At 37.3% G+C, this 24,908-nt stretch overlaps 1 protein-coding gene across 1 annotated transcript in view; it reads right to left on the reverse strand.

Annotated features, from left to right (window-relative positions):
• CNTN3 (contactin 3) overlaps window positions 1-23,851 on the reverse strand; it is a 247,416-nt gene extending 223,565 nt beyond the window's left edge. The window contains exon 1 of the mRNA XM_043587946.1: window positions 23,720-23,851. Coding sequence (XP_043443881.1) covers window positions 23,720-23,774 — 55 coding nt within the window. The 5' untranslated portion in view covers window positions 23,775-23,851. The remainder of the gene's footprint in view (window positions 1-23,719) is intronic.
• Between the last annotated feature and the right edge of the window lie 1,057 nt (window positions 23,852-24,908).

The raw sequence follows: 24,908 nt of genomic DNA on the forward strand, positions 1-24,908 counted from the left end.
CATTTCTGAAATTTAAGGCTCCTAAAGGCTTTTTAGACCATTAGCAGGCATTTGAAAGCTTCCTAAAATGTAAGTACAAATTCATAATCAAACATGACAGGTCAGTCCATGTTTCATACTCTGAAAAGAGACAAAGGCCACTCAGTCTTGCTTCACCAGAATGAAACCGGTGATGAGAGCTGCTTGGGATATAATGTAGTCTCTTGGCAGCAATATAAACTTAAAAGGAATAGGTTCTGAAGTCTTTGCTCATCTAAAAGAAATTATCCCACATTTTCTTCAAAAATGAATTTTGATCCTCAAAAGGACAGAACCTTGACAATTCACATGGATATTCATAACCAGCAAAAAGAAGCTTGGCTGAGAACAGAAGGAAGCCTCCTGCCTGGCTAAATGGATTCGATGTAACATTTAGATTGATGCTAAACTTTACTTTTTGTGACAGGAGCATTTTTTTGATATGCTAGCCTAGCTCCAAAGCTCCATGTTAAGTTTACAGCCTAAAATAAAGGGCATATAACATTTCCGAACAGGACTAATCAGTCCAAAAGCCCAATCACGAGGTGTTATTTTTTTCCCCAAATACCCACAGGCTACTTGAAGTAACTACCTTTGAATGTAAGTACCAGCTTTATAAGTTCCTAAGGTAATGTCACCTAAAAGATCAAACTGCAGCCAATCAATTCTAATAGTCATACTCTATACAGTTTTTATGAAGACTGACATAGAGAAATAGACAAAGGATCCAGGCAGTTGGATTACTTTTACTAAAAGAAATGACATTCCTAAAAGACCACAATGTTATCTCTGAAATTCCTATAGAAAAAAGGAAAACATATCCTATTTTCCCTCACTTATTTATATCATATTTACATGATGCAAAAACAGAAAGATCTTTAGAAATGAAGAGGGTCAATCCCAAAAGGGAGCTAGAGTGAGGCCTACTATTTAAAGCAGAATTTAAGACAAGGAGCTAGAAAGGAACAGTCCCAAAGTACTTACAAGGCACCCAAACCAAACAGAATGAGCTCTAGCCTGGGTCAGAGAAAGTAAAAATTATAGGTCACCAATGAAATGAGATCTTGGTCCTACTATTCTACAGGAAAAAAACAAATAAAAGATGGAAACATTTTATAGCAGTGGGGCATTATCTTTTTTTTTTTTTTTTTTTTTGGCATTGGTGGCTTAAAGCTAGAAAATGCCAACCAAACAGAAATGACAAAAATAAAATTCCATTTATATTCCCAAGTCAAGGGAGGATACAGAATCCAATCTTAAGATAATTCATTTCTTTAACAAATATTTGAATGCCTAACCCATGCAGCATGTCAAAAACTAGCTGTGGCACAATGGTGGTTGTCTACTCAACATCTCTTACCTATTCTATTTCCTTGCCTTCAGAATCTGCCTTTCATCAGAGATACAGAAAGCACCAGATAAATTACGTACCCTGAACTCTTGGTAGTTCTTGACTGGAGAGCAGGGCAGACAAGGAAGATTGGGCTATGTATGAAACCAGTAACAGCCAAAGAGGGGTACATATGTTTGCAAGGTTGGCCACAACAAAGTACCACAACCTTGGTTGTTTAAACAACAGAAATTTACTGTCTCATAGTTCTGCAGGCTAGAAATTTCAAGTCAAGGCATGGGCAGGACTGGCTCCTTCTGAGGGCTATGAGGGACGATTCTGTTTCAAGCCTGTCACCTGGGCTTATAGATGGCTGTCTTCTCCCTCTGTCCCTTCAGGTCATTTTCCCTTTATGGGTCCAAATTTTCCCTTTTTCGAAAGATACCAGTCATAACAGATTAGGGCCTACCTTAATAACCTCATCTTAACTAATCCCATCTGCAATGACCCTATGTCCAAATAAAGTCATGTTCTGGGGACATCGACACACAAATTTTGAGGGGGACATAATTCGATCTTATAACAAAAGATAAGGGACAATCTGCTAAAAACTTTTAGGAAAGAGTCTCTATCCTGATTTTGAGGAAAACAAAATGAAACAAAGAAACAAAAATGAAAGAAATGCTGACCTTGCTTCCTTTCCTTTTTGATATGGAAATTGTGAGGAAGGATGTAATGCTGGGAATCCCTATGGCCATCTAGACACCATGAGAGGAAGTATACATATACCACAGAAAAGCTAATCCAGAGCCCTCACATCGCTGAGTTCCTGAACCGAAATGAACTGCCTAAGTCCAAACATCGAATGTTAGAAAAACAAACCTCTAAAGGGTTTTTGTCATGTGCAGCTGAATGTACTATGACCGACATGCTAGAAAAAAAGGGAAACACCAATACAGTAGAGTTATGATGAAAACGAAAAAGGAAAAGCTTACCAGGAGTAACTAATTTATCCATTTCCCACATCTGGAAATGTTATCAAGCAATTAAATTACAAGAAAAAGGCTGGAGTATGGCAGACAGACACCTGGAGTATGAGAGCATAGGAGAGACGAATATAAAGCAATAAAATTATTTAATTTGCTAAATTAATGGTTTACAAAATTATTTTCACAATTTGTATTTCACATTTTGTCCATAAACAGAAATGAAGAAACTGCATGGGAAGCAGTGTTCAATATTAGAGAATTAAAAACTGAAAAGGACTGTTTAAGCTTTATAGGTGCTAGAAATAAATGTTCAATAAAAAAATTCTCTGTGGAGTGGCAGAACTATTTCAAAACATGACAAAACTTTAGCAAAAACCACATTTTTCTCTCATTGCAACTGGTCTAAAAAACCCAGAAGAATGTCCATACTCATTAACATATATGTACATTCTGGTCATGTTGAAGGTTAAGATAGCTGGATTTCAGAATTTTCATATTCTAAAATATTTCACATCCATCACATACTTTGATGAACGTTATGATCTATTTCACTGGATTAATATTCAATTTGTATTATAGTTGAGTAAAAAAAGAGAATGTGGGATTATTTGGAGGGTGCCTAACATTTTACTTTGATACTTTTAGGCCAGCGCCTATATTTGATATCTGTGCTTCTGATACTTGCCAATGAAGGAAAAGAACTGTCTACTTTCGAAATGGAAAGAGTATTCGTGCTCCCAAGAAGCACAAATGACAAGAGGGCCCTCCCTAAATTGCCCGAACTGCTAAATGAAATAGTTAACCAATTTCCTGGTATACTAAATGTTTTCATAATGCTTTATATGGCTTTGTTTCTTTAAATTTATGTTTTGTTTCTTTTTTTTCAATATATGAAGTTTATTGTCAAATTGATTTCCATACAATATGTTTTGTTTCTATATGAGTGTTACTTATAGTGCTTTAGAACCTTCCTGACATCCTTCCATAATCCTCAGCCCATAGTTATACTGTCCTCGCTAGATGGTTTAATGGCAACCCTACCTGACAAACAAAAAGTTCAGTGCTATTGTTAGATGCAGTGTACAATGTGCACAATACATCCAGGAGTGTACGATCCATGGCTCATTTGTCTGAAAAGAAAAACACTTATATCCCCACTTTCTATTATACCAATTTTCATGGACCATCTCTGACATATGCAAATTCACAAGGTTCTCGCCAATCACACTGAATTGAAGACTTCATTAATCAACTCCTTTAAAAACATTTTTTAGCATCCTTCCCTCAAAGGTTTTAATAGAGATTATTATATTTGTAGTTTCTATTCTTTACCAAAAAGATTGGGTCAAGGCTTTATGGGACTCAGGCATGATTCCCTTCATGTATTTGAGAATGTTCAAACTGAACTCCAGTTCAAGGCTGTTGTTTCTATGAAAAAAATAACTATACAATAAAGAATTTCTATCATAAATCAGTTGTAATGGAGAAGCTATTAAGAAGTAATACTAGCTGGTGATTGCTTTCTGTAGTATTTTTGCAGTGTAATCTCATTTATTAGACTAGAACATAATCGTTTCTGGCCTATACCTCGGTAAGCAGAAGCTAGCTGAGTGTTTGCAAATGTTTGTGTATATCCTTCTTTTTTCTTTCTAGACCACAAAGGGATATTAAGCTGGGTTGTGCAGTAGTTATAGAGATGCAGGGAAACAGGACAGAGGAAGACCATTGCCAAAACTGTGTCTGGAACTATGGGGTTGAGGTGGGGAGAATCTCAGTGCTGCCTCCATCTGAATAATTAAATAATTTCTCAAATTTACTCATAATTTTTCATTTACCCACAACTAAATTTTATTTTTCATCATGATTTATTGTAGACACAGCATGTGTGTATACATACTCATACATATAACTGATAAAAAAAATCTCCTGAAAGAAAAGTGAACTTTACTTCATTCTAGATCATAACATGTTTTTCAATTCTATTTTATCCCATCTGCTTTAAAATATTTTCCTTTTTTTGTTAATGCCAGACATAAGCTTCCATATTAAGCTCATCACCTATCCCTGGGATTTTGATAACAATTTGATAATCCCTGGTCTAGAATCATGCCTCTCTTGCCATCAAGGTCCCAGATTATTTATTTGGTGGGGGGAATTGTTATGATTGCAAGCTATTTAATTTCCTTCATTTAGGAATGAAACCAACTTTGCCAATGAAGGAAATGAACTGTCTACTTTCAAAATGGAAAGAGTATTTGTGGTCCCAAGATGTAAAAATGACAAGAGGGCCTTCCCTAAATCTTGTGAACTGCTAAATCCTCTGCAGTCTTGCAAAGGGGAGCAAAAACTATTATGCTTTGCTGGTAACCTTGGCAAATAACACGTATTTTACATTATTTTGAAAAACACCGCTTCTTAGTTCTGTATAATATGGAGCAAAATCCCTCATTACATACACTTATTAAACACATGCACAGTCTCAAACATCAACATCTGAAGGTAAAACAGACACTGATCACCATGCTCTGTACCAGACACTTTGCATCTACGGAGTCACCGAATTCTAACTGAATATTAAATGCTCTGGGTAAAGAAAAAAAATCAAACTCATTTTTATGTTATGCTTTCCTTAATAACTGACACAAAATATAAGTGATCCTCAGGGCTGCAGAGGATGAGTTAAAATGAACGCTCTCTATACATTTTTGGTGCCATGATCCTAGAGAAGCATTTGGCGATATGTATGAAAAGACACAGTTATGCAGGAAGTCTAAATAAAATCACTCAATTCCTTCATTCATTTTTACTCAGTATCGCCACTTAGTAACCTTTCTCCATTCAGAATTCTTAGCACGATTTTTGTGTACTTTATTCATCATGATATCCCTATCCTCCTATATATTGCCTTGACTTGTTTGTCACTCGCATTTCCCTCATCCCAGTTTTTAAACTTTGGAAGACAGTGAATATATTCAACCCACATTTCTACCTCCTAATCATGCCAATCATATTGTACTTGATAACTCGGTGTCAGAATAGAAACATGTGTGTGTTTATGCTTCTTTGCAAATTGTTTTAATTTACAAAATGTTAATGCTGATCAAACAAAAAAGGACTTTGGCATTCTCAAGATAATTCTAAGCAAACACCCAATCTCCTATGGGAATGTGTGTGTCCAACTGCAATAATTCACCATATAAAAATATAGATTCATATATTAAGTGAATGACTGCATCTATGACTCTTAAAAAATATCCTCTCGTCATTAGGTGGCTATTTCTGTTTGAGAAATTTGCAGGATGTTGGCCACCTACAATTCATCCACTCTCTCCTGAATACTGAAAATACTGATACTACACAAGAGTAGCTTTAGCAAAACCACACATACAGAGCACTTCTAAAAGCAATACTCTACCAGTCATCTCTTATATAACTTCTGAGTGCTGAAGCAAAGCCCCATTTCTGGATTTCAATGACTTATTTGAATGTAACAGCTGCCTAGGCTATGAAAATTTAAAAAAAAAAAAGTTGAGCTTTTGATGGGCTGCTTCATTACTCAGATTTCTAAAGAAGTTGCTTAAAGGGGGCGCCTGCGTGGCTCAGTCAGTTAAGCATCTGACTTCGGCTCAAGTCATGATCTCACAGTTTGTGAGTTTGAGCCCCATGTAGATCTCCGTGGTGACAGCTCAGAGCCTGGAACCTGCCTTGGATTCTATGTCTCTCTCTCTCTCTCTCTCTCTCTCTCTCTCTCTCTGCCCCTCCCTCACCCTTGCTCTGTCTCCCTCAAAAATAAATAATAAACATTAAAAACATTAAAAAAAAAGAAGTTGTTTAAAGTTACTTTCAAGAGAGGCCAGCATTTGTACACATTTTACTTACCCATGAAATGACTCCCTTTGCAAAATATCCTCAGGTCCAGGATAAATCGTTTAAGCGAACCATGAATTTACTTCACATAACTGACACACAACTCTTACTTTCTTCCTTTTGTCTACATCTCTTAAGGTTAGGATGCAATGCTCAGATTTGAATCTGTCACCTGTTGGCTGCCTGCGCATGCTGCACACTTCTGTATCTTCAACTCAGAACGGGAGGTTTACTTAGAAAACACACTTGCTTTTCAGAGAGGGCCTGAGCAAGATTGTCTTTCGAGGACTTTTCAAATTTGAGATTCATTACTTATATGAAATGTATAGATGCAACTCATTACATATATTTTGGGGATTTTGGTTTACAGACCTATACACGGGTGGTTCCTGGGCCAAATCTACCCTGCAACATTATTAAACTCAGATCATAAAATGTTCAGGAACACACACACACACACACACACACACACACACACACACACTTCCCTGAAATAGCCTCATTTAAAAGTCCAAAAGTATTAGGTATAATGTCAAATTTAACCTTAAGAAAAAAATCAGAGCTTCTTCCCATGGCAATCCCAAACTGCACTATCACACAAAGCAGCATTCTGTCTTCCCAGAAGGCAGCCCCACGGGGAGTAAGACATATCAGGTTGTTAGCAAGGAATTCACCCATAATTGTTTACCAACTAAATTATCTTGAATTGATTTACACAATTCTTCTCCCTGGAATGCTTTGCCTCCTATCCTTCAAGACAGAGAGTCTCTTTTGATACTCCAGTCAAAATTAATCCCACTTTATCAGAAATTCAATTTAGTGCATTGGATTATAACTCTCCCAAAGCATCTGTATAATTAGTATTTTGTGCACAGGTTGTCTCCTTTTTTTCTGAACCTATGCCCTTTTTTATTCTCTAACGGCACATTGCTAAATACTTTGCACATGATAACATAAGTCCTTGATAAAAAAAATAATCTTAAAAAAATGTATTTATGCTTTAGGACAGAGGTCGATAAACTATGCCCATAGGCCAAATTCGACTGCCATCTGTTTTTGTATGGCCCACAAATCAAAAGAGTAATATTTCATGACACATAAAGATTATATGAAATTCAAGTTTGTGTCCATCAACAAAGTTTTATTGGAAGACAGCTATGCTCACTCATTTATGTACTGTCTATGGCTGCTTTCACATTATAACAGCACAATAGTTATGACAGAGACCATATGGTACACAAAGCCCAAAATATTTACTACCTGAATATTGCACGAGAAAGTTTGCCAACACCTGCTTCAGGAAGGAATATGTTTAACTGGGGGGTGGGGCTGGGGGAGACAGTGACTTTGCATAGAGACAGACATGTTTTTTTTTCCCCTTCAATACTACCATCTACCTTTTTCGGCAAAACATTTAAGCTTTCTGAGCCACTGAGTTATGGGAATGATATCGATATTATAGGGTTTTTGATGCAAAGATAAGCAATATTTTAAATGCAGCAGCAGTACAGTAAATGGAATTTGATATTATTGCCCATTTTTGCTTAGCCCTTGCATCAAACTTTTAATTAATCTGACTGAGGAACAATAATTTATGAGAACTTAGTCTAATAAATGGCTTCACTCATTAGAGCGTCCTATCTACAAGGCATGAAAAATGGAATGGAATTGTCCTTATCTCCATGGTAGTTTTGAACACTGCCCCCTGTGTTCACTTATCAGGTTTGAGCAAATAACGGCAAGTATTATGTCTAAGACAAAAAGGTCCTTATTAATCTATGTGGGGTGGTAACTCCAAAGAATATGAAAAAAAAAGAAATTTTTATAATACCTACTACATCAGTTCTCACAGAGAGACAACTATCTAACAGGTATTTACCCTCCTTTCTGTGTTCAAATAATTACCCGCCAAAGTAGTATCAACGGGAAACTTAACAAAATAACCAGCAAAGGGCTTTCAAAAACCCCAAGAGGCAATAAAAAAGCATTAGTTCCTTTTATACTGTCATTAGCTGAATGTTTATTTTCTCTCTTCTCCCATAATAGGAATAATGTCCACAGCACCAAGTATTTTATATTTGCTTTGCTGTGTAATTAAGCAAAAAGAAAAAAAAAGGCATTTGTGGCATTGTATATGCTACAATAAATATCATTCCTTAACTGAAAGATGCATGGGTACTCAGAAACCCATGTAGTACATTGGTTAACAGCCTCTTCTTCATAATTATCCACATACATATATTCTGTATATGACCTCTTCGTGTATTTTTTATACATATATCTGAGTTTATTTGTCATTCATATTTGTACACACACTCACAGCATGAGAATGAAAAGCTTTGTTTTCTATTCAAAAAGTCATGGAAGGTGGGGTGCCAAGGTGGCTCACTCAGTGAAGCATTCGACATCAGCCCAGGTCATGATCTCACAGTTTGCAGATTCGAGCCCCACATAGGGCTTTGTGCTGACCGCTCAGAGCATGGAGCCTGCTTCAGATTCTGTGTCTCCCTCTCTCTCTGTTCCTCCCCCTCTCGTGCTCTGTCTCTCTCTGTCTCTCAAAAATCAATAAACGTTAAAAAAGTTTTTTTTAATTACAGAAGGTATTTTAAAAACCTATAAAACAACACTTGTTAATGAAAACCTTATATGGAAATGAAAAATCCAGGAGTTCTGCTTCAAAAACTTAAGGCTGATATTAAAACACTTGCAGATTGCTATCTGCCTTGAAAACTCCCTGGGGGGCATATACAGACTGCCCTCTCTGCTGCATATGTTCTAAGAACAAGAGGGCATAGGAAACGCTGCCATTAATAATCTGCAACAGGGAAATACTACCCCCAGTATTCATATATTCTTTGAATATTACTTGAAACTTAGTAGGGCTGCATGTCAACGGGCAATGCCAAACAATGTCAGAAGGGCAGCCCATGACCCCAGACTAGCCTGGGTTCCTTAAGTCCAGCCAAGGGCAACCTTGATCACCCTTCTTTCTTGTAGGACTGAAAGAACAAATAATGTTCACATGCTTGTAAGAAACCATGAATATGTCACAAGAGCCAATGTAAACAGCGGTGTTCATGTTTCACTCTCTCAGACCAGCAGATCCTATAATGCTGTCCAGGTAAAAAACTGAATCGAGTAACAGGTTCACAGGTTCAGAGAATATGGATTCATGAGTCACCACACCGTCACACACCACCGCAACTGGTCCTTGAGGTTTCTTTCCTAACCACCTTCCACAGATGATGAGCCTTCGATCACTATGCAGTAAGTCCAGGAAAAGAGCAGTTTCTTCTGTGCAAGAGACTCCCAAGGTCACACATCCCGAGCTGGGGCTCAGGCCTACCTGAATGAATAGAGAGCACGTTCCTTTCCTTTTTTTTTCAACTGTCCTTTTAGTTAAAAGGAACAAATTGCCTCCTGTTTAAGTGACAGGTGGGAATATTAGTTTTGTCTCCAGCAGTCCCCAAAATAAGAAAAGTAAGCCCAGATAATACAAAGAGAAAGTAGTAAGTCAAATACCAACAGAAGAGCTTAATTCCTCAGATGCCAAACAGAAGGTGGAAGAGGAAGCATTTTGATAAATCTAATGGCCTGCTGGCAGTATGGGGAGTTTTTGTCTTTTTTTTTTTCCCAACATTAAGTTTGTTGTTTTTCTTCTTTTTAATCAATAAATATCCACAACATAGCATGACCAAGATGTACACTGTTTTACACTCAGTAGGTATTTTTCAAAACAGACTGTTGTGTAAACACTTCACTATTGCTAGTTTTTTTTATATTTATTTATTTTTGAGAGAGGGAGACAGAGAGCGCGAGTGGGGGAATGGCAAAGAGAGAGGAAGAGAATAGATCAGAAGCAGGCTTATGCTGACAACAGAGGGCCTGATGTTGGGCTTGAGCTCAAAAACTGAGAGATCATGACCGGAGTTGAATTCAGACTCTCAGCCAGCTGAGCCACCCAGGTGCCCCTCATCATCGCTAGTGTCTTAATCTTAACCATGTAACATGAATTTTATGAGTAGTAGTATCGGAAGGACATACAGTTTCACAATTGAATTTGTAGTGCAATGGCAGTTATTATTGGTTCCATTTGTTGCATCAGTGATTTGATTAACGATAAAAAATTAATATAAAGGTTGCTCATTTTCATTTATATGGTTGTGTACAGATGGACAAATGAATTCTAACATCTCATCCATTTCTGTAAGTCATGTGCCTCCTTGTGTTTACTGACACTGCTTAAAGAAATTAATGTGGTGTTCCTTGTGGGCATTGGGAGTTGACCTTATGGAAAAAGAAAAAAATACCGGCAATCAGTGGACAATTCGCAAAATGGGCCAAGCCTCTTCTTGCCATGGTGGCTGGCAAATAAAAACTCCAAAATCTGTTCAATTATGTCATACTGCTTTAAAACTATGAAAGTCATATCACAAAACATAAAATAACTATCTCCTCCCAAAGTTTCTTCAAATTATATGCACAGATATATGTTAAGATGCATACATAATTTGATTGTTCCTTACTGCATATTGTTCTCATCAAGTACTTTGAAATTTACAGTATCTCTATCTAAAATAGCATCCGATGTTGCATATCTAATCATCGAGTTCTGTCATCTGACATTGTCTGAACTGAAAGTGTCAGCTGATGTTCAAAGGAAGCAACATGCAGAAGTGAACATAAATTTTATCTGCAGATCTCATTCATGAGGGATAAAAAAGCACAGGACAAGCCAGGGCTCACTGACAAAACAAGAACAAAGAGCCTTATTTCTCAAACTAAAATATTCTGCAGTTTTTTAGTTAGGGTTTTGCTTTGAAAGCAATACGGATGCAAACTGGTCCCTGTGAATGGACATTTTTTGTCCAAGTTTTGAATTTACACAAGTAGGGACAGGGTTGGGGTGTGGGTAAGGCTTGGAAAGAATGCATGGTCAATGGAAGTTTGCCCTGGAAAGTGAGGGAAGGGATCCTCAAGGAATATCCTTGCAGGCTTTTTCACTGCTGGAGTGTCTCAAAGACATAGCATGCAAAAAGAAAAGTTTTAAAACTTGGAGGAAACAAAAGATAGAAAATGTGGGGGAACTGGACACTACATAGTTGATGTGAGAATTATAGAAAAACATGTTAAAAAAACCCAAAACCTTGCACAGTGCCTGCCAATAAGGACAGCCAAGTAGCTGTGGTCCATATTTTTAGGCAAGCTCAAAGACACGGACTGGCAACTGGTAATAGTGAGGAAATAGTCTACTTCCACACTGATGAGTATTTCCATCTAATCAAACTCACATAATGATTAGCAAGATGGTACAAATATAGTAAAAAGGAAATGCACATCAGCGTAAGGACCCAATCTCCCAAACACTCAGCAGTAGGTAAGATGAATCAGCAAGTTACTTGAAGCAATAAACATTAGTACGTGTTCACAATTCATTCCAGGAAAACAATGTACAGTTTTGTTTTGTTTTGTTTACGTGTTTATTTTGAGAGACAGCATGCACGCACGTGAGAGTGGGGGAAGGGCAGAGAGAGAGAGAGAGAGAGACAATCTCAACGTGGGGTTGAAACCTATAGAGACAGACGTGTAACTGACTGAACCACCCAGGCACCCCAGCAATGCAGTTTTTAAGAAGGAAAGACAAAAGAAATAAATACAGAAGCCAGGACTACGACTTACCAATTATCAATCCCATTGAATAACAAATGGGATTCTGATCCCCTAAGCCACTTGGCACACTAAGGCAATTCCTGCACAGGTAATACTAATTAAGTCTGAAGTTTTTTGACTCAGGAACAGCTCTGTATTCAAAGAACCACTTTGCTTTCGGTAGCCCAACCTCCCTGGGACACTTCAGTTTCTGTCCATTCTCTTAAGGCTATTCACCTTAAGCGTAGCTGGAGAAAATGGCAAATGCATGTAAATGGTTTTAATAGGCAAGTCATTCCGATGTGTACCTGGGCTGTCACGTCTTCCAAACACTGATCAGTATCAATATTCTCCCTTACCCAGTATCAAGGAGAAACCATTTGGTTCTTTTCTCTGAAAGGATCTACAATACACCATACTCAAAAAAGGCTTACTGCAGGTGAAAGCTTCACAGGGGAAAATTCAGACAATCTAGATCAAGAACCCACTGGACCAGTAATTGGTCATGTGACTGGGGATAAGGGCCCCAAATGTTCTAATCCACACTGTTCTCTTTTACAAGATGGGCATAGCCTGGAATATATGAGTGTATGTGCAAAAATACATGTATGTGTATGTATGCAAATAAATCCATTTTATCAAAGATTACTGTTATCAATGTCTTTTCTTCCTTCTTGCCAAGTATTTCTTCCTTAAAGGTTTGCGATCCGGTATTCATGGCTTCCTGTTCACAAGAAAAAGCAGCTTTTCCACAGGTTCCATCTCCTTCCACCTCCTTTTTCCTGAAATAACTCCTCAGTTTCCACCTTACCTGTTGACTTGAAAGTCCTTCCACAGCTGTGTTCTGTCTTTCCTTACTCCTCACACTTGCCCTTGGGGTTGGTCTGACTCTCCATCCATCATCCTTAGACAGTCTCACCAGTTGCTATCACAATCAACACCCCTCACCATCTGAATCTCCTGCTGGGATACCACGTGCCCACCCCTCCTCCACCCCCACACACTGGGATCTCATCTTGTGACTTGCAGCTCATACCACCCTGACAATCTTTGAGCATCTCAAAACTCAGTATGTTCAAAACACATCTAAATCCCTGACTCCTTCTGTGTTTATTATTTCTTTTAAGTGTCTCATTATCTTCCCACTCAATTTGGAAACCTCAAGAGTCCCCTTCCACTATCTTTTCTCTTTCACCAGGTAGAACTATCCAATTGTTCATCATACCCTTTCAATTCTGACTGTAATTTCTCTCATCTCTAGTCTTTACTTTGTGATTCCAACTACCCTGGTTTGGGTATGAGTTATCTCTCACTTCATGTACTACAATAACCCACAGGAAGATCTTTCCTTTTTGTTTTTCTTCCTTCCAATATATCCTACAAACATCCTTTGGAGACGCTGGTCTTACAGCAAAGCTAAAATGGTATCATTTCTTGCTTAACAATTTCTACCCCAACCTCATTTTTTCCCTACCACTTCTCAATTGTGCTAAGGGCACAGACTCTACATCTAATTTATAATGGAAATACGACTATACTTGATAATGTATTCTATAAGTGAAATTTGCTAAGGGAGTAGAACTTCAATGTTCTCACACACAAAAAAAATGAGACATAAAATTTACATTGTCTAGAAATAAACAGGAAATTGAAACAGGTGAAATTAATTTTAATCACATTTTATATATAGCCCAATATTATCAAATATTATTTCAACATTTCAATCAATATAAATATTGTTAATAGGATGTCATCTATTCTTTTTTTCAAAATATGTCTTTGAAATCCAGTATTTCACACTTAAATCTTAGTTTGGGGCACCTGGGTGGCTCAGTTGGTTAAGCATCCGACGTTTGGTTTCATCTCAGGTCATGATCTCAGGGTTCATGGGTTCAAGCCCCACATTGGGCTCTGTGCTAACAGTGAGGAGCCTCCTTGGGATTCTCTCTCTCCCCCTCTCTGTGCCCCTCCACCCCAATCTCTCTCTCAAAATAAATAAACAAAAACTTAAAAAAAAAAACAACCCACAAATCTCAGTTTGGATTAGCCATAATTCAAGTGCCCAATAGTTGCAGGTGACTCTGCACAGCACGGCATAGATCTATAGAAACATGACTTGGGTTTGAAATGTGGCTACACTTAAAAATGGAATGTGACTTTAGGCAAGGTAGTAATCTCTCTGTACCTCGGTTTCCTTCTATAAAGTAATAATATTTGTAATAATACCTAGCTCAAAGGGTCACTGCAATAATTAAATACAAACAGACTGCTTAAGCTGGGGTTGACACACAAGAACATTTCAATATACATTGATTGTCATTATTATCAAAGCTATTACATACTTCCCATGTATGACCGGGATCCAATTCTATGTTACACTTTTCTCCAGACTTAAATAATCTTTCCTACCCATTATGGGCTGAATGTTTGTGTCCTCCCCAAAATTCGTATGTTGAAGCCCTATTCCTCGATATGATAGGGCCTTGGGAGGTAATGAAGATTACATGAAGCCATGAGGACAGGGCACTCATGATAAGATTAGTGTCCTTATAAGAGACCAGAGAGCTTAATCTCTCCATCTCCCTACCATGTAAGGACCTAGCAAGAAGATAGCTGTCAGCAAACTAGGAAGAGTGAGCTCACCAGCAGTGGATCAACTGGCACCTGCCCTTGGATGTCCCAGCCTGAAGAATTATGAGAAATACATTTCTGTTGTTTAAGTCACCCAGTCTATGCTGTTTCAACATACTAAGTTAGACATTGCCCCATTCTCTTACATCATGTCCAACTGTAACATAATGGTTATATCCATGGGCTGTGGAGTAAGGGCTGTCTTCCAGACTGGTTTTCAAATGCCAGCTCAAACCCTTGTTAGGTATGTGAATTTTAGAAAATTCCTTAACTTGTCAGAGCCATTGGTCCCTCATTCATAAAATAGTGATAACAATAGTACGAGGCACAGAGGTTGCTGAAGGAATTAAACGATATAATCCACTCAAGGCCCTTAGCTCAATGCTTGGTACAATGTGCTCAATGCATGTTCATTCTAAATATTATTATTTTAAGATCCATCTCAAACAGTCTTCCCCATGAATATTTTTCCTTCTTCATTTCTCTAAGTTCTCTCTTCTTAGAACTTCCATTCCAGTCTCTTTCCAGCACTTTTCTTTTTTTTTTTTTTTCAACGTTTATTTATTTTTGGGACAGAGAGAGACAGAGCATGAACGGGGGAGGGGCAGAGAGAGAGGGAGACACAGAATCGGAAACAGGCTCCAGGCTCCAAGCCATCAGCCCAGAGCCTGATGCGGGGCTCGAACTCATGGACTGTGAGATCGTGACCTGGCTGAAGTCGGACGCTTAACCGACTGCGCCACCCAGGCGCCCCCCAGCACTTTTCTTAAATAGGGTCTTAAATCTTTAGCATTTTTCTTCTCTCACTGTTTATATGTGCCTCCTTTCCTTCCTAGAGGCAATAACCCAATCCATCTTACCTTCCTCTATACCACTTACCACAATGCCTTACACAAAACACTCAGGAAATGCCCACTAAATGGCCGTTCAAAAAGATAACCTGGGCTGCAAGGTGTGGGATGCGCCAGAGAAAGGAAGGGAAAGAAGGCAAAGAGATGAGTAGCAAGGCCAGGGTGATAGTTCAGGTGAAAGATTATAAAGACAGGGGTTGACCATGAAAAACTGTACTGGAAATGGTGAAAATTAGGAAGAATGACAAGGAAGTGTAATTCAGGGGCACCCTCTATCATAGCATAGACACTGCCTTCTCTTTGCTTATAGATATATTTGTAAGATAAATATTTCTGACCAGAATATCAAGATTTTCCCTTTGTTGTGCCTTGTATAAATGCATGCATGTACATGTGTATGTTTGTGTATGTGTGTGTTTGTTTTACACTCAAAGTTCACCATCATTCATGAGTTAAGACTGTACTCCTACATAGGAGCCCAATCCATCTAGCTCTGCTCATATACCTCATGCAAAGACAAAATACGCACAAGGGTACTTAAAAACACTTTTATGTGATGAGTACTTTAAGACAGTTTATCACTTAGGCAACAGTCAATTAAATTGGTTAGCACTGCATTTCTAGGAGTCAGTGAACTAATCAACAGATGCATTTGAGACAACAGCCACTTTAAGAGCTAAATAAAATTGTGGGTTTTATTTAATCTTATGTGTTTACTGAACTCTAATAGCATTTCCAATACACATTATTTTTTAAGTCCCCCAAACTCTTTCTTACTCACCATCAAGCTTACAAAAATCCAATAGGTGGAATTATCAATGATCACGGTTATAAGAATAAAATACACCAACAATGCCTGCCTTGTTTTTCTCCAGATTTTCACATTCATACTCTGATAGACTGTCAAGATGTAAATGGGATAAATGAAAAGCAATTCAAGATTTAGGGTGCTGCAATTGAGAGGGATGATTTGAAATAAGTTTATCGGTGAAAACAGGGAGGATGTCAAGATTTATAAGCAGAGATCAGCAACATCTCCATTTCACCAGTATCAGTGCCATCAAATCATACTACACTGCACACAAACACAGCAGAAGAAATGACAGTCATTTGAGATTATGGCAACAGTTTACTTGAAGTGCCACATCCAACACCAAACTCGTTTTCTCAGTGATTACAAGCGTGGCATCATTAAACCAAATGAAAAATATTCCAGGGGGGTACTTAACAAGTTTATTTTGCTTTTAAAGCTTTCCTTAACCACGATTGGGATGAAAGACTGGCACAGAAAGTGATTCACATTAAGGTGACAAAGAACAGGATGGCATGTGTGATTGGGGCACATGAAGACATTGTATCCTTTACCCACAAACTATAGGAGAGCGTATGATTTTCAAACGCAGCCCAAACGTACGGCTGTTGTTTGTTGTTTGTAGATGCTGTCCATTACTAAATCTGTACTGTTAAAGGAAGCCAAGGCTCATGTTTAGTGATCATACATTTCATCTTAATTACAGTATCAACAGTTTTTAAGAAATTATTTAATCAGGGCGCCTGGATAGCTCAGTTGGTTAAACATCCAACTGTCGATTTTGGCTCAGGTCATGACCCCAGGGTCATGGGATCGAGCCCCATATCAGGCTCTGCACTGAGCATGGAGCCTGCTTAAGATTTTCTCTCTCTCCCTCTGCCCCTCTCCCCAGCTCATGAGCTCTTTCTCTAAAATAAAAAAATAAATAAAAATCAATTATTTAATCAAAATGATCTAAATCATCTCATAAAGCATGATCTATGTTCTCAGTTATAACAGATTTCGGGAGGCAATGAGAAACATATGCTATCTTCATAGGTCTTGGAAGAGGCAAATGAAGTTCAGGGTTTAATGTAGCTCTGCAGAATAAAGACTGGGCCAGGTTGGGGAGGGCACATGTGTTGGAGGAGGGCATTTACTGCTTTTTATGCTGTTTAAGCCAGGATGAGGCCATGGAAGTATAGTATCACTGAAGAGCTGGTTCTTTCTGCTATGTTTGATCTGTATGCATAGAATCAGCTTTTCCCTCAGGCTTTTTTTTTGGTCCCCCCCCCCTCGCCCCCACCAGTGATTGCAGGATGGCCACCTGCGGCAATCAGGATTTCAGGATTCCTCACTTGGGACACACTAGGATATAGGGCACCTTCCACAAAGTGCAAACATAAAATCTTATGGTAAAAAAACTGCCACGAGCTCAGTAGCTTAGGCCAATCATTGGGGCAAATGAGACAGGTCCATCTTGGAGCTTTGCAGTGTATTAATCTCTTCCAGGTCTCATGGCTGTTTCATGATTGCAGAACAGAGTAGACGTTGGAGACACTACCACAATATCCATGAAAAGAAGGTCAAGGACACCTGAAGATCATCCTCTCTTCTCAGATTAATGGCTACTTTCACAACTCATTTCTAGGTATTACACAGTATTAATAGATCCCAATGTATTGGTTGTTCACTAAAATTTTAAAAGAACAATTTGATGAAATAAGAATAACTTCGAACTTTTACAGAAATACGGTATTTTCCATGGTGGTGTTTTAACTAGGCATCAACAAGAATTTTAGTTATCCAAGGAAATTTCTCTTTCCAAAAGACATATTTACTTAGCTAATCCCACTAGGAAATTAAAACTAAAACCACAAAAGAATATAGACTGTGAAGTCTAGAATTTCCAAATGCATTCATTAAGGACTTGTCTACATTCACCAAGCTACGACACTTGAAATCTGAACTCAACCTACAAAGGATTCAGTATTTGTAGGCAATACACTCTCAGGAAGTATTTACAACTTTTCATACGAAATCAACAAATCCCAATTCCTTAATTCATTTGGTTTCCTGTTGGGCTAGTTACATGGTAAAAACAGTTGCAAAATGGTCAGGTTTCTATTTCATAAATGTCTAGAGTTGTGCTGTCCAAAATAATATAATGGAAACCACACATATTTTAAATTTCCTAGGAGCCACATTTAGAAAGGTTAAAAGAAACAAGTGAAATTTTAATATTTTTACTTTATGAAATATATCTAAAATATTATCATCTCAACCTCTAATCAATATAAAATTACTGAGATGTTTTTAAATCTTAAAAGTTTTGGTACCAAGTCTAGGAAAACTCGTGTGCCCATTTTGTGTTTACAGGACATCTCAATATGAACTAGTCACATGTGGCTAGTGGCTTCCACATTGGACAGTGAACATCTAGAGTTTCTCCTGTAGTTAAGCAATTAACTAATAAGTAATTCAGTAGTGAGACAACAATCTCCTTGAGCTCTTGAGGATTCCTACTCCACAGCCTATTCCCTGACTTTATTCCAGAAAATAAATTATTGAAATAGTAAATACTAGTGATTAGGGGACTACACTTTGGTTTCAAAGACAATAAAAATCTTGATATAACCACACAGATTAGGAAAGTTACTTAAAAACTTAGAGACTGTTCTCCTTGTCTCTAAGATAGAAATAATATCTATCTCATTGTATTTTTGTAAATTAGATGAGCTAAGTAAAGCACCTCAATGAATGAGGTTCCATTTATTAATATTATTAGTATTACTGGGGTGCCTGGGTGGCTCAGTCAGTTAAGCATTGGACTTTGGCTCAGGTCATGATCTTGTGGTTCGTGAGTTTGAGCCCTGGGCTGACAGCTCAGAGTCTGGAGCCTGCTTCAGATTCTGTGTTCACCCCCTCTCTCTCTCTGCCCTTCCCCCTCCTGCTCTTTGTCTCTCTCTTTGTCAAAAATAAAAATAAACATTAAAAAATTGTTAGTATTATTAACTTTGCTGTCATTACTATTTTTTCTTCACCCTCATGTTCCTTCCTTTTCTGGCTTCTTCTCAAAATGCTGGAGGGTTCTCTTTTGTCTCTCGTTTCTACTTAGGTCTCTGGCTCTTAAACATTTTTGACAGCAACTCAGTAAGAAATATAGGTAACATCAGGACTCAACACACATATATTAAGAGGAAGGCACCAGGAGGACTGGGGTATTGTTGGTTTTGTTTCACTGCTGTATTCCAAAGGCCTGGAAGTGTTCAGTATATTCTACTCCATCCCTTTTTAATTCTAATTTACCTACTTTAATAAAAAACAGTGGTCATGATCCATTACATTGACTTTTTTTACCCACTATTTAGTGGAAAACTGTTACCTGTGCTTTGGGCTGGGTCTTCATTCCTTCCATGAGGCACACTTCTGGATATGGACAGAGATAATTTGCTCTAAACACAAGGTGACAGAGAGCCTTCGAGTCCATCCTTGATTCATCGTTTTCTCTCACACCCACATCTATTTTGCGAGCAAATCTTTATGATTCTACCTCCAAAATACACCAAAATTTGACCAGCTGCTATCAGCCTGGAGTCAGTCACCATCACCCCTTGCCTGATTATTACATTAACTTCTAACTAGTGTCTCTGCTCCTCTACAATTAATCCACAACACAGCATCCAGCAAGGTCCTTTTAAAAGATAAGTCAGATCACATCATTTCTCTGCTCAAACATACTGGGGCATTTAGGGCAAAAGCTCTAAATATTGTCATTTACTCATTCTCAGCCATTGCTTTACTTTCTGCTGCATCCATTGCCACAGGGCCCCTTGGCTCTCACCTACCGCTTCTCTCTTGGCCCAACCATGCCAGCTTTCCCGTTGTTTCTAGAACACTCAGCTTGTCATGTTAGAACCTTTGCATGGCCTATTAACTCTGCCTGGAGCTTTCTTCTCTAAATATCTACAAGGTCAACTTGTTCACCTCTATGTCTTTGTTCAAATGTCACCTTCTCGAGGAGGACTGATCTTATTCAAAATGGCAACCCACGTCTCAATCTCCCACACTCACAATATTTTGCTTTTCTTCCCCAGTGCACTAGCATCTTCTAATTCAATGCCATTTTCCCCGTCACATGCCAGAATGTAAGCACCAAGGACAAAGAGCTCTGTCCATTTTCCTCACTGAAAACAATATGGGTTGAATAAACAGATGCCAAAAAAGTACTTCTTTAAGAATGAATGAAGCCTATGGGCACCTGGGTGGCTAAGTCCATTACACATCTTGCCTCTTGATTTTAGCTCAGGTCATGATCTCACAGTTCCAGAGATTGAGTGTCATGTAGGGCTCTGCGCAGAGAGCCTTCTTGGGGTTCTCTTTCTCTCTTTTTTGTTTCTGCACCTATCCCACTCATGTGAGCTCCCCCCACACATACTTCTCTCTCTCAAAATAAATAAATAAATTAAAAAAAAAAGAATGAATGAAGCTTAGTGTTTTTTTTTTTTGAAGAAAATCAATCAAATTTATTCTAGAATGAAAGTCCTGGCTAGAAATTACTTTTGCCTTTTTGTTGTGGGGGAAACATGCAGAGATAAAACAATAGAAGGAAATGAAAAACTGCACAAAACAATGGATAATGAAAAGCTGAAATATGAGAAGACAGCAAACACGTATTATAAAGCATTTGCTGCATTTATTGGATTTATCATTGGCTAAATACTACTCTAAGTAAGCAAATTTGCACAGTGGGTTTTTACTTGCCATTGTTACGAGGTAGCCCCTAAATCATGAACAGATTTTTAACTTTAAAACATAGACGATGACCCATACTGGTTAGCAGAATATCACACTCACAAACCAATCTTTTAAAGTAAGCTTTATATAGATCCTAGAGGAGTACTAAAGTAGGTAAAGTATTATATACAATCAACAGTCTTTAGAAAATTGGTAAGAGCCCAATTCTTCTCCATAATTATAAAGATGATCAATTTTTTAAATAACACTCTGCATAAATTTATCATATATCAATTGATATAATTCTTCCTTAAAAATCCTTAAAGCTTTTTATTTTTATTTAATTTTCTTAGGTTTATTTACTTTGAGAGAGAGAGGGAGAAAGAGATATCAGGGGAGGAGCAGAAAGAGAGAAAGAGAATCACAAGTAGGCTTCACACGGTCAGCATGGAGCCTAACGTGGGATTTGAACTCGCAAACCGTGAGATGATGATCTGAGTTGAAATCCAGAGTCAGACACAACTGACCGAGCCACCCAGGTGCCTCCCTCTTAAAATTTTTTTTATCAACAAACTTTTATCAATATAAAAACTTTTTTATCCAGAGAATCAAGTTGACCTTTAACTTGTTTTATGAAGTCCTAAGATTTTAGCAAAACAGACACTGCTTTTTCTATAAATTTGCAAAAACAAAATTTATAAAACATTTCTCAAACATGCTGAAACAATACATACAACCTGAACACTATATAAAATTATAACTTAACATTTTACATCACTGATAAACTGATCTCATTTTCTGTTGCTACACTTTCACTTTCTGAGCGGATCTTCTTCTTTTCAATTATTTGGAAAATTAATTGGAAATTAATTGGAAAATTGGGAAATTGGAAAAAAATTGGAAAATTTCGGGGTTGCCCTATGAAAGTTGCTATGGTGAATAATAATATTGCTGTAGTACAATCTCTTTCAATTTGGTCCCTCTACAACAATAGGACTCAAATTTGAAACTGTGTAAATGAAGAAAAGAATTAAAGAAAAAATATTTTAGTCTGGATATTTGTGTTGATCTTTCTCGAATGATCACTTGAAAAGGCAGAAATCTGTGAATGGTTGGTCCTTTGTTCTTCAATGCAGATTAGTAGCAGTCAAAGAAAGTGATTTGGAAGCAAGATTGAGGGGCACCTGGGGGGCTCAGTTGGTTAAGAATCTGACTCTTGATTACAGCTCAGGTCAAGATCTCACATTTCGTGAGATGGAGCCCTTATCTGGCTTCTCGCTGACAGTGTGGAGCCTGCTTGGGATTCTCTTTCCCTCTCTCTCTGCTCCACCCATGCTCCTGCTCTCTCTTAATAAACAAATTTTAAAAATGAAACAAAACAAAAAAGCAAGACTGAGACATTAAAAAGGAACACCCACTTTGAAAAACCAAAAACTTTACTTTAAAAGGTAGAGGTTTTAATTTATAATCTCTGATTTATGAACTTTTTTTTGCCATAGATTTTCATTTAAATATTTGAAGAATGTTTTAAGTCTGACATGAGAGCTCAAAAATCTACTCCAATATATGCATGTCTTCAAGTAACATGTGTTTTATTTGACAATGCATTTCGGGCGCCTGGGTGGCTCAGTCGGTTGAGTGTCCAACTTCAGCTCAGGTCATGATCTCACAGTCTGTGAGTTCAAGCCCGGCATCAGGCTCTGTGCTGACAGCTCAGAGCCTGGAACCTGCTTCAGATTCTGTGTCTCCCTCTCTCTCTGCCCCTCCCCTGCTCATGCTCTGTCTCTCTCTGTCTCAAAGATAAATAAAAACATTAAAACAAAAACCAAAAACAATGCATTTGGCCTCATTCCACACCAATTTGTCTTCTTAGAAAGGAAAAATGACAGCCTGCTTTTTTAATTAGTTTCTTTAGGTATCATAAAGAAACTGTGTTTAGGTAGAAAATCGGTTGTCTTCTCAGGAGATGGGTGCTGAGCTTTTTAGGGGTAAGAGGTGATGGCCCCTGTAACTTATTTTCAGATGGGTTAGCCAAATAAATAAAGGAAACACACACACACACACTTATACACATATGCACAGAATACATTAAAATGGCACAATATTCAAATACGGAAAATATAAATGGTGCATATGTGTGTATTCATTACACTATTCCTTCAACTTTGTAGGTGCTGGTTAGCACCTTTATAGGTGCAAAGAAGGAAAATGATAAAAGAAACCAAAAAAAAACTAATTGTGGTATATATACCACTCTATTTTAAAAAATCCTTCTCTAACTTTGCCACTCCTCTAGAAAATAATAAAAAAAGGAAAGGTCAAATAATTTACAGTAGATACTTTTGTATGATAGATATGAGATTATCCATTTTTGTACTTTGTTCTAGATTTTAAATTTCCCCAAAATTAAAAAAAAATAGCCTATGTTAATTTTTGATCCCTAAAATGAGTTATTTGCTAAAGTAAAAATCATATTGTTTTTAAGATTAGATATGAAAATACTGGTGTTTAAAACTTATATTCTCCTTTGTATATGAGAGATTACAAATTTTAGCTCCTTTTGCAAAAAAAGTCATGAATTAACATTCTCAAATTCTGATTAGCTCTTCAATCATACTACTACAGTAGGTCTATATTCTTAGGTGTCATTATATTTGCTATGGGGATAAAATGTCTTGCAAAAACGGGGGGTACAGAAAGAGAATCCAATTTTCAGAAGGAATGAAAATTTTCCTTCTGGGAAAAATATTTGTTTTCTTTGCTACTGGTGGAGTATTATTTCAACATTTAAAACTTATTTAACATAGGACTCAAGTAGAGTTCCAATCTCAATTTAGAAAATACAGCTTATTGTTACCTCCTAGGCAGCCAATGAATGAAAGCAGGATCAAGTGTTTCCATGACAACATCATCTTTAATTGCCAAAAGCAAGAGTAACTCTTGTCCAGTCTCTGATGAACAGAATGCTTTGTCTTCAGGTAAATCCTTTAATCTGTAAAATATATGTACAAAGAAGTTAGGCTTAAAAAAAACCATACTGCTTTTAAAAATAGATTTTCTTCTTTTCATAAAACTATATTCATCACGGTCACTCAAAATTCTGAAATGAACTGAATCTGTTTTGATACAAAAGAGATGAAGTGTACAGACTTTAAAAACACTTTATATAATGGATATGCAGATAGAAGCAGCTTCACAGAATTATAGATGTTCACAATACTAAAATATTAAATACTAACATATTAAATATTACAACTTTGATAGATAATAATTAGAACAAATAACATATTACCCTAAAATTCTAACTTTTCTCATTTTCTCTAATGATAACATTTTGGTGAAACTAAGAGTCAAATCAGCAAACATCTTAAAGCACCATTTGCAGTGTCTCTAAATCCCTAAAAAGATACATAAATTATAAATAGCATTATCAATACTCAAATTAAGCCTGTTTTTCAGATACAATTGCAGAAATCCCCTAATTAAATATGCTACATAAAACAGATCCAAAAATGTGAACGGTGGAAATTGTTTGGCTGAGAATCTTGCAAATGAAATGATTTTCTTCTTTCTTGATTTCTCATAAACTTCAATGTGCTGACTGAGAGAAAATAATTATCTGAATACCCTGTGTCACTTTCAGTGGCCATTTGACACTAGTTAATATTATGGTTAATGATCAAGTAAGCTAGATATGCACACCTAAAATTGGAGAATCTTTTCTGGACTGCTGACACTCAGCTGGTTTCACACAGGGGAGTTAATGACTTTGACTATCATCCACATTAACAGAAAAGGTGTACAACTGTGATTCACCAGCTGCTATGAAATGAGCGATATTACTTGTTGCTGAGCAAGAGAGAAAATGTCAGCTTTCTTAAGACAATGGTGGTTTATCATGGGATCCTGACATGCACTGTGATGTATTCAGTCAGAATGAAGTGTGTCCAAATAATAACAATGCCAAGAGTGAAAATGTGATAACCTGTAAGTTACATACTTAAAATAATATATTAAATCAGTCATTCCTCTAGTGGTATTCTTAT

The sequence above is a fragment of the Prionailurus bengalensis genome, chromosome A2 (assembly GCF_016509475.1).
Source record: "Prionailurus bengalensis isolate Pbe53 chromosome A2, Fcat_Pben_1.1_paternal_pri, whole genome shotgun sequence".
Taxonomy (NCBI): Eukaryota; Metazoa; Chordata; class Mammalia; order Carnivora; family Felidae; genus Prionailurus; species Prionailurus bengalensis.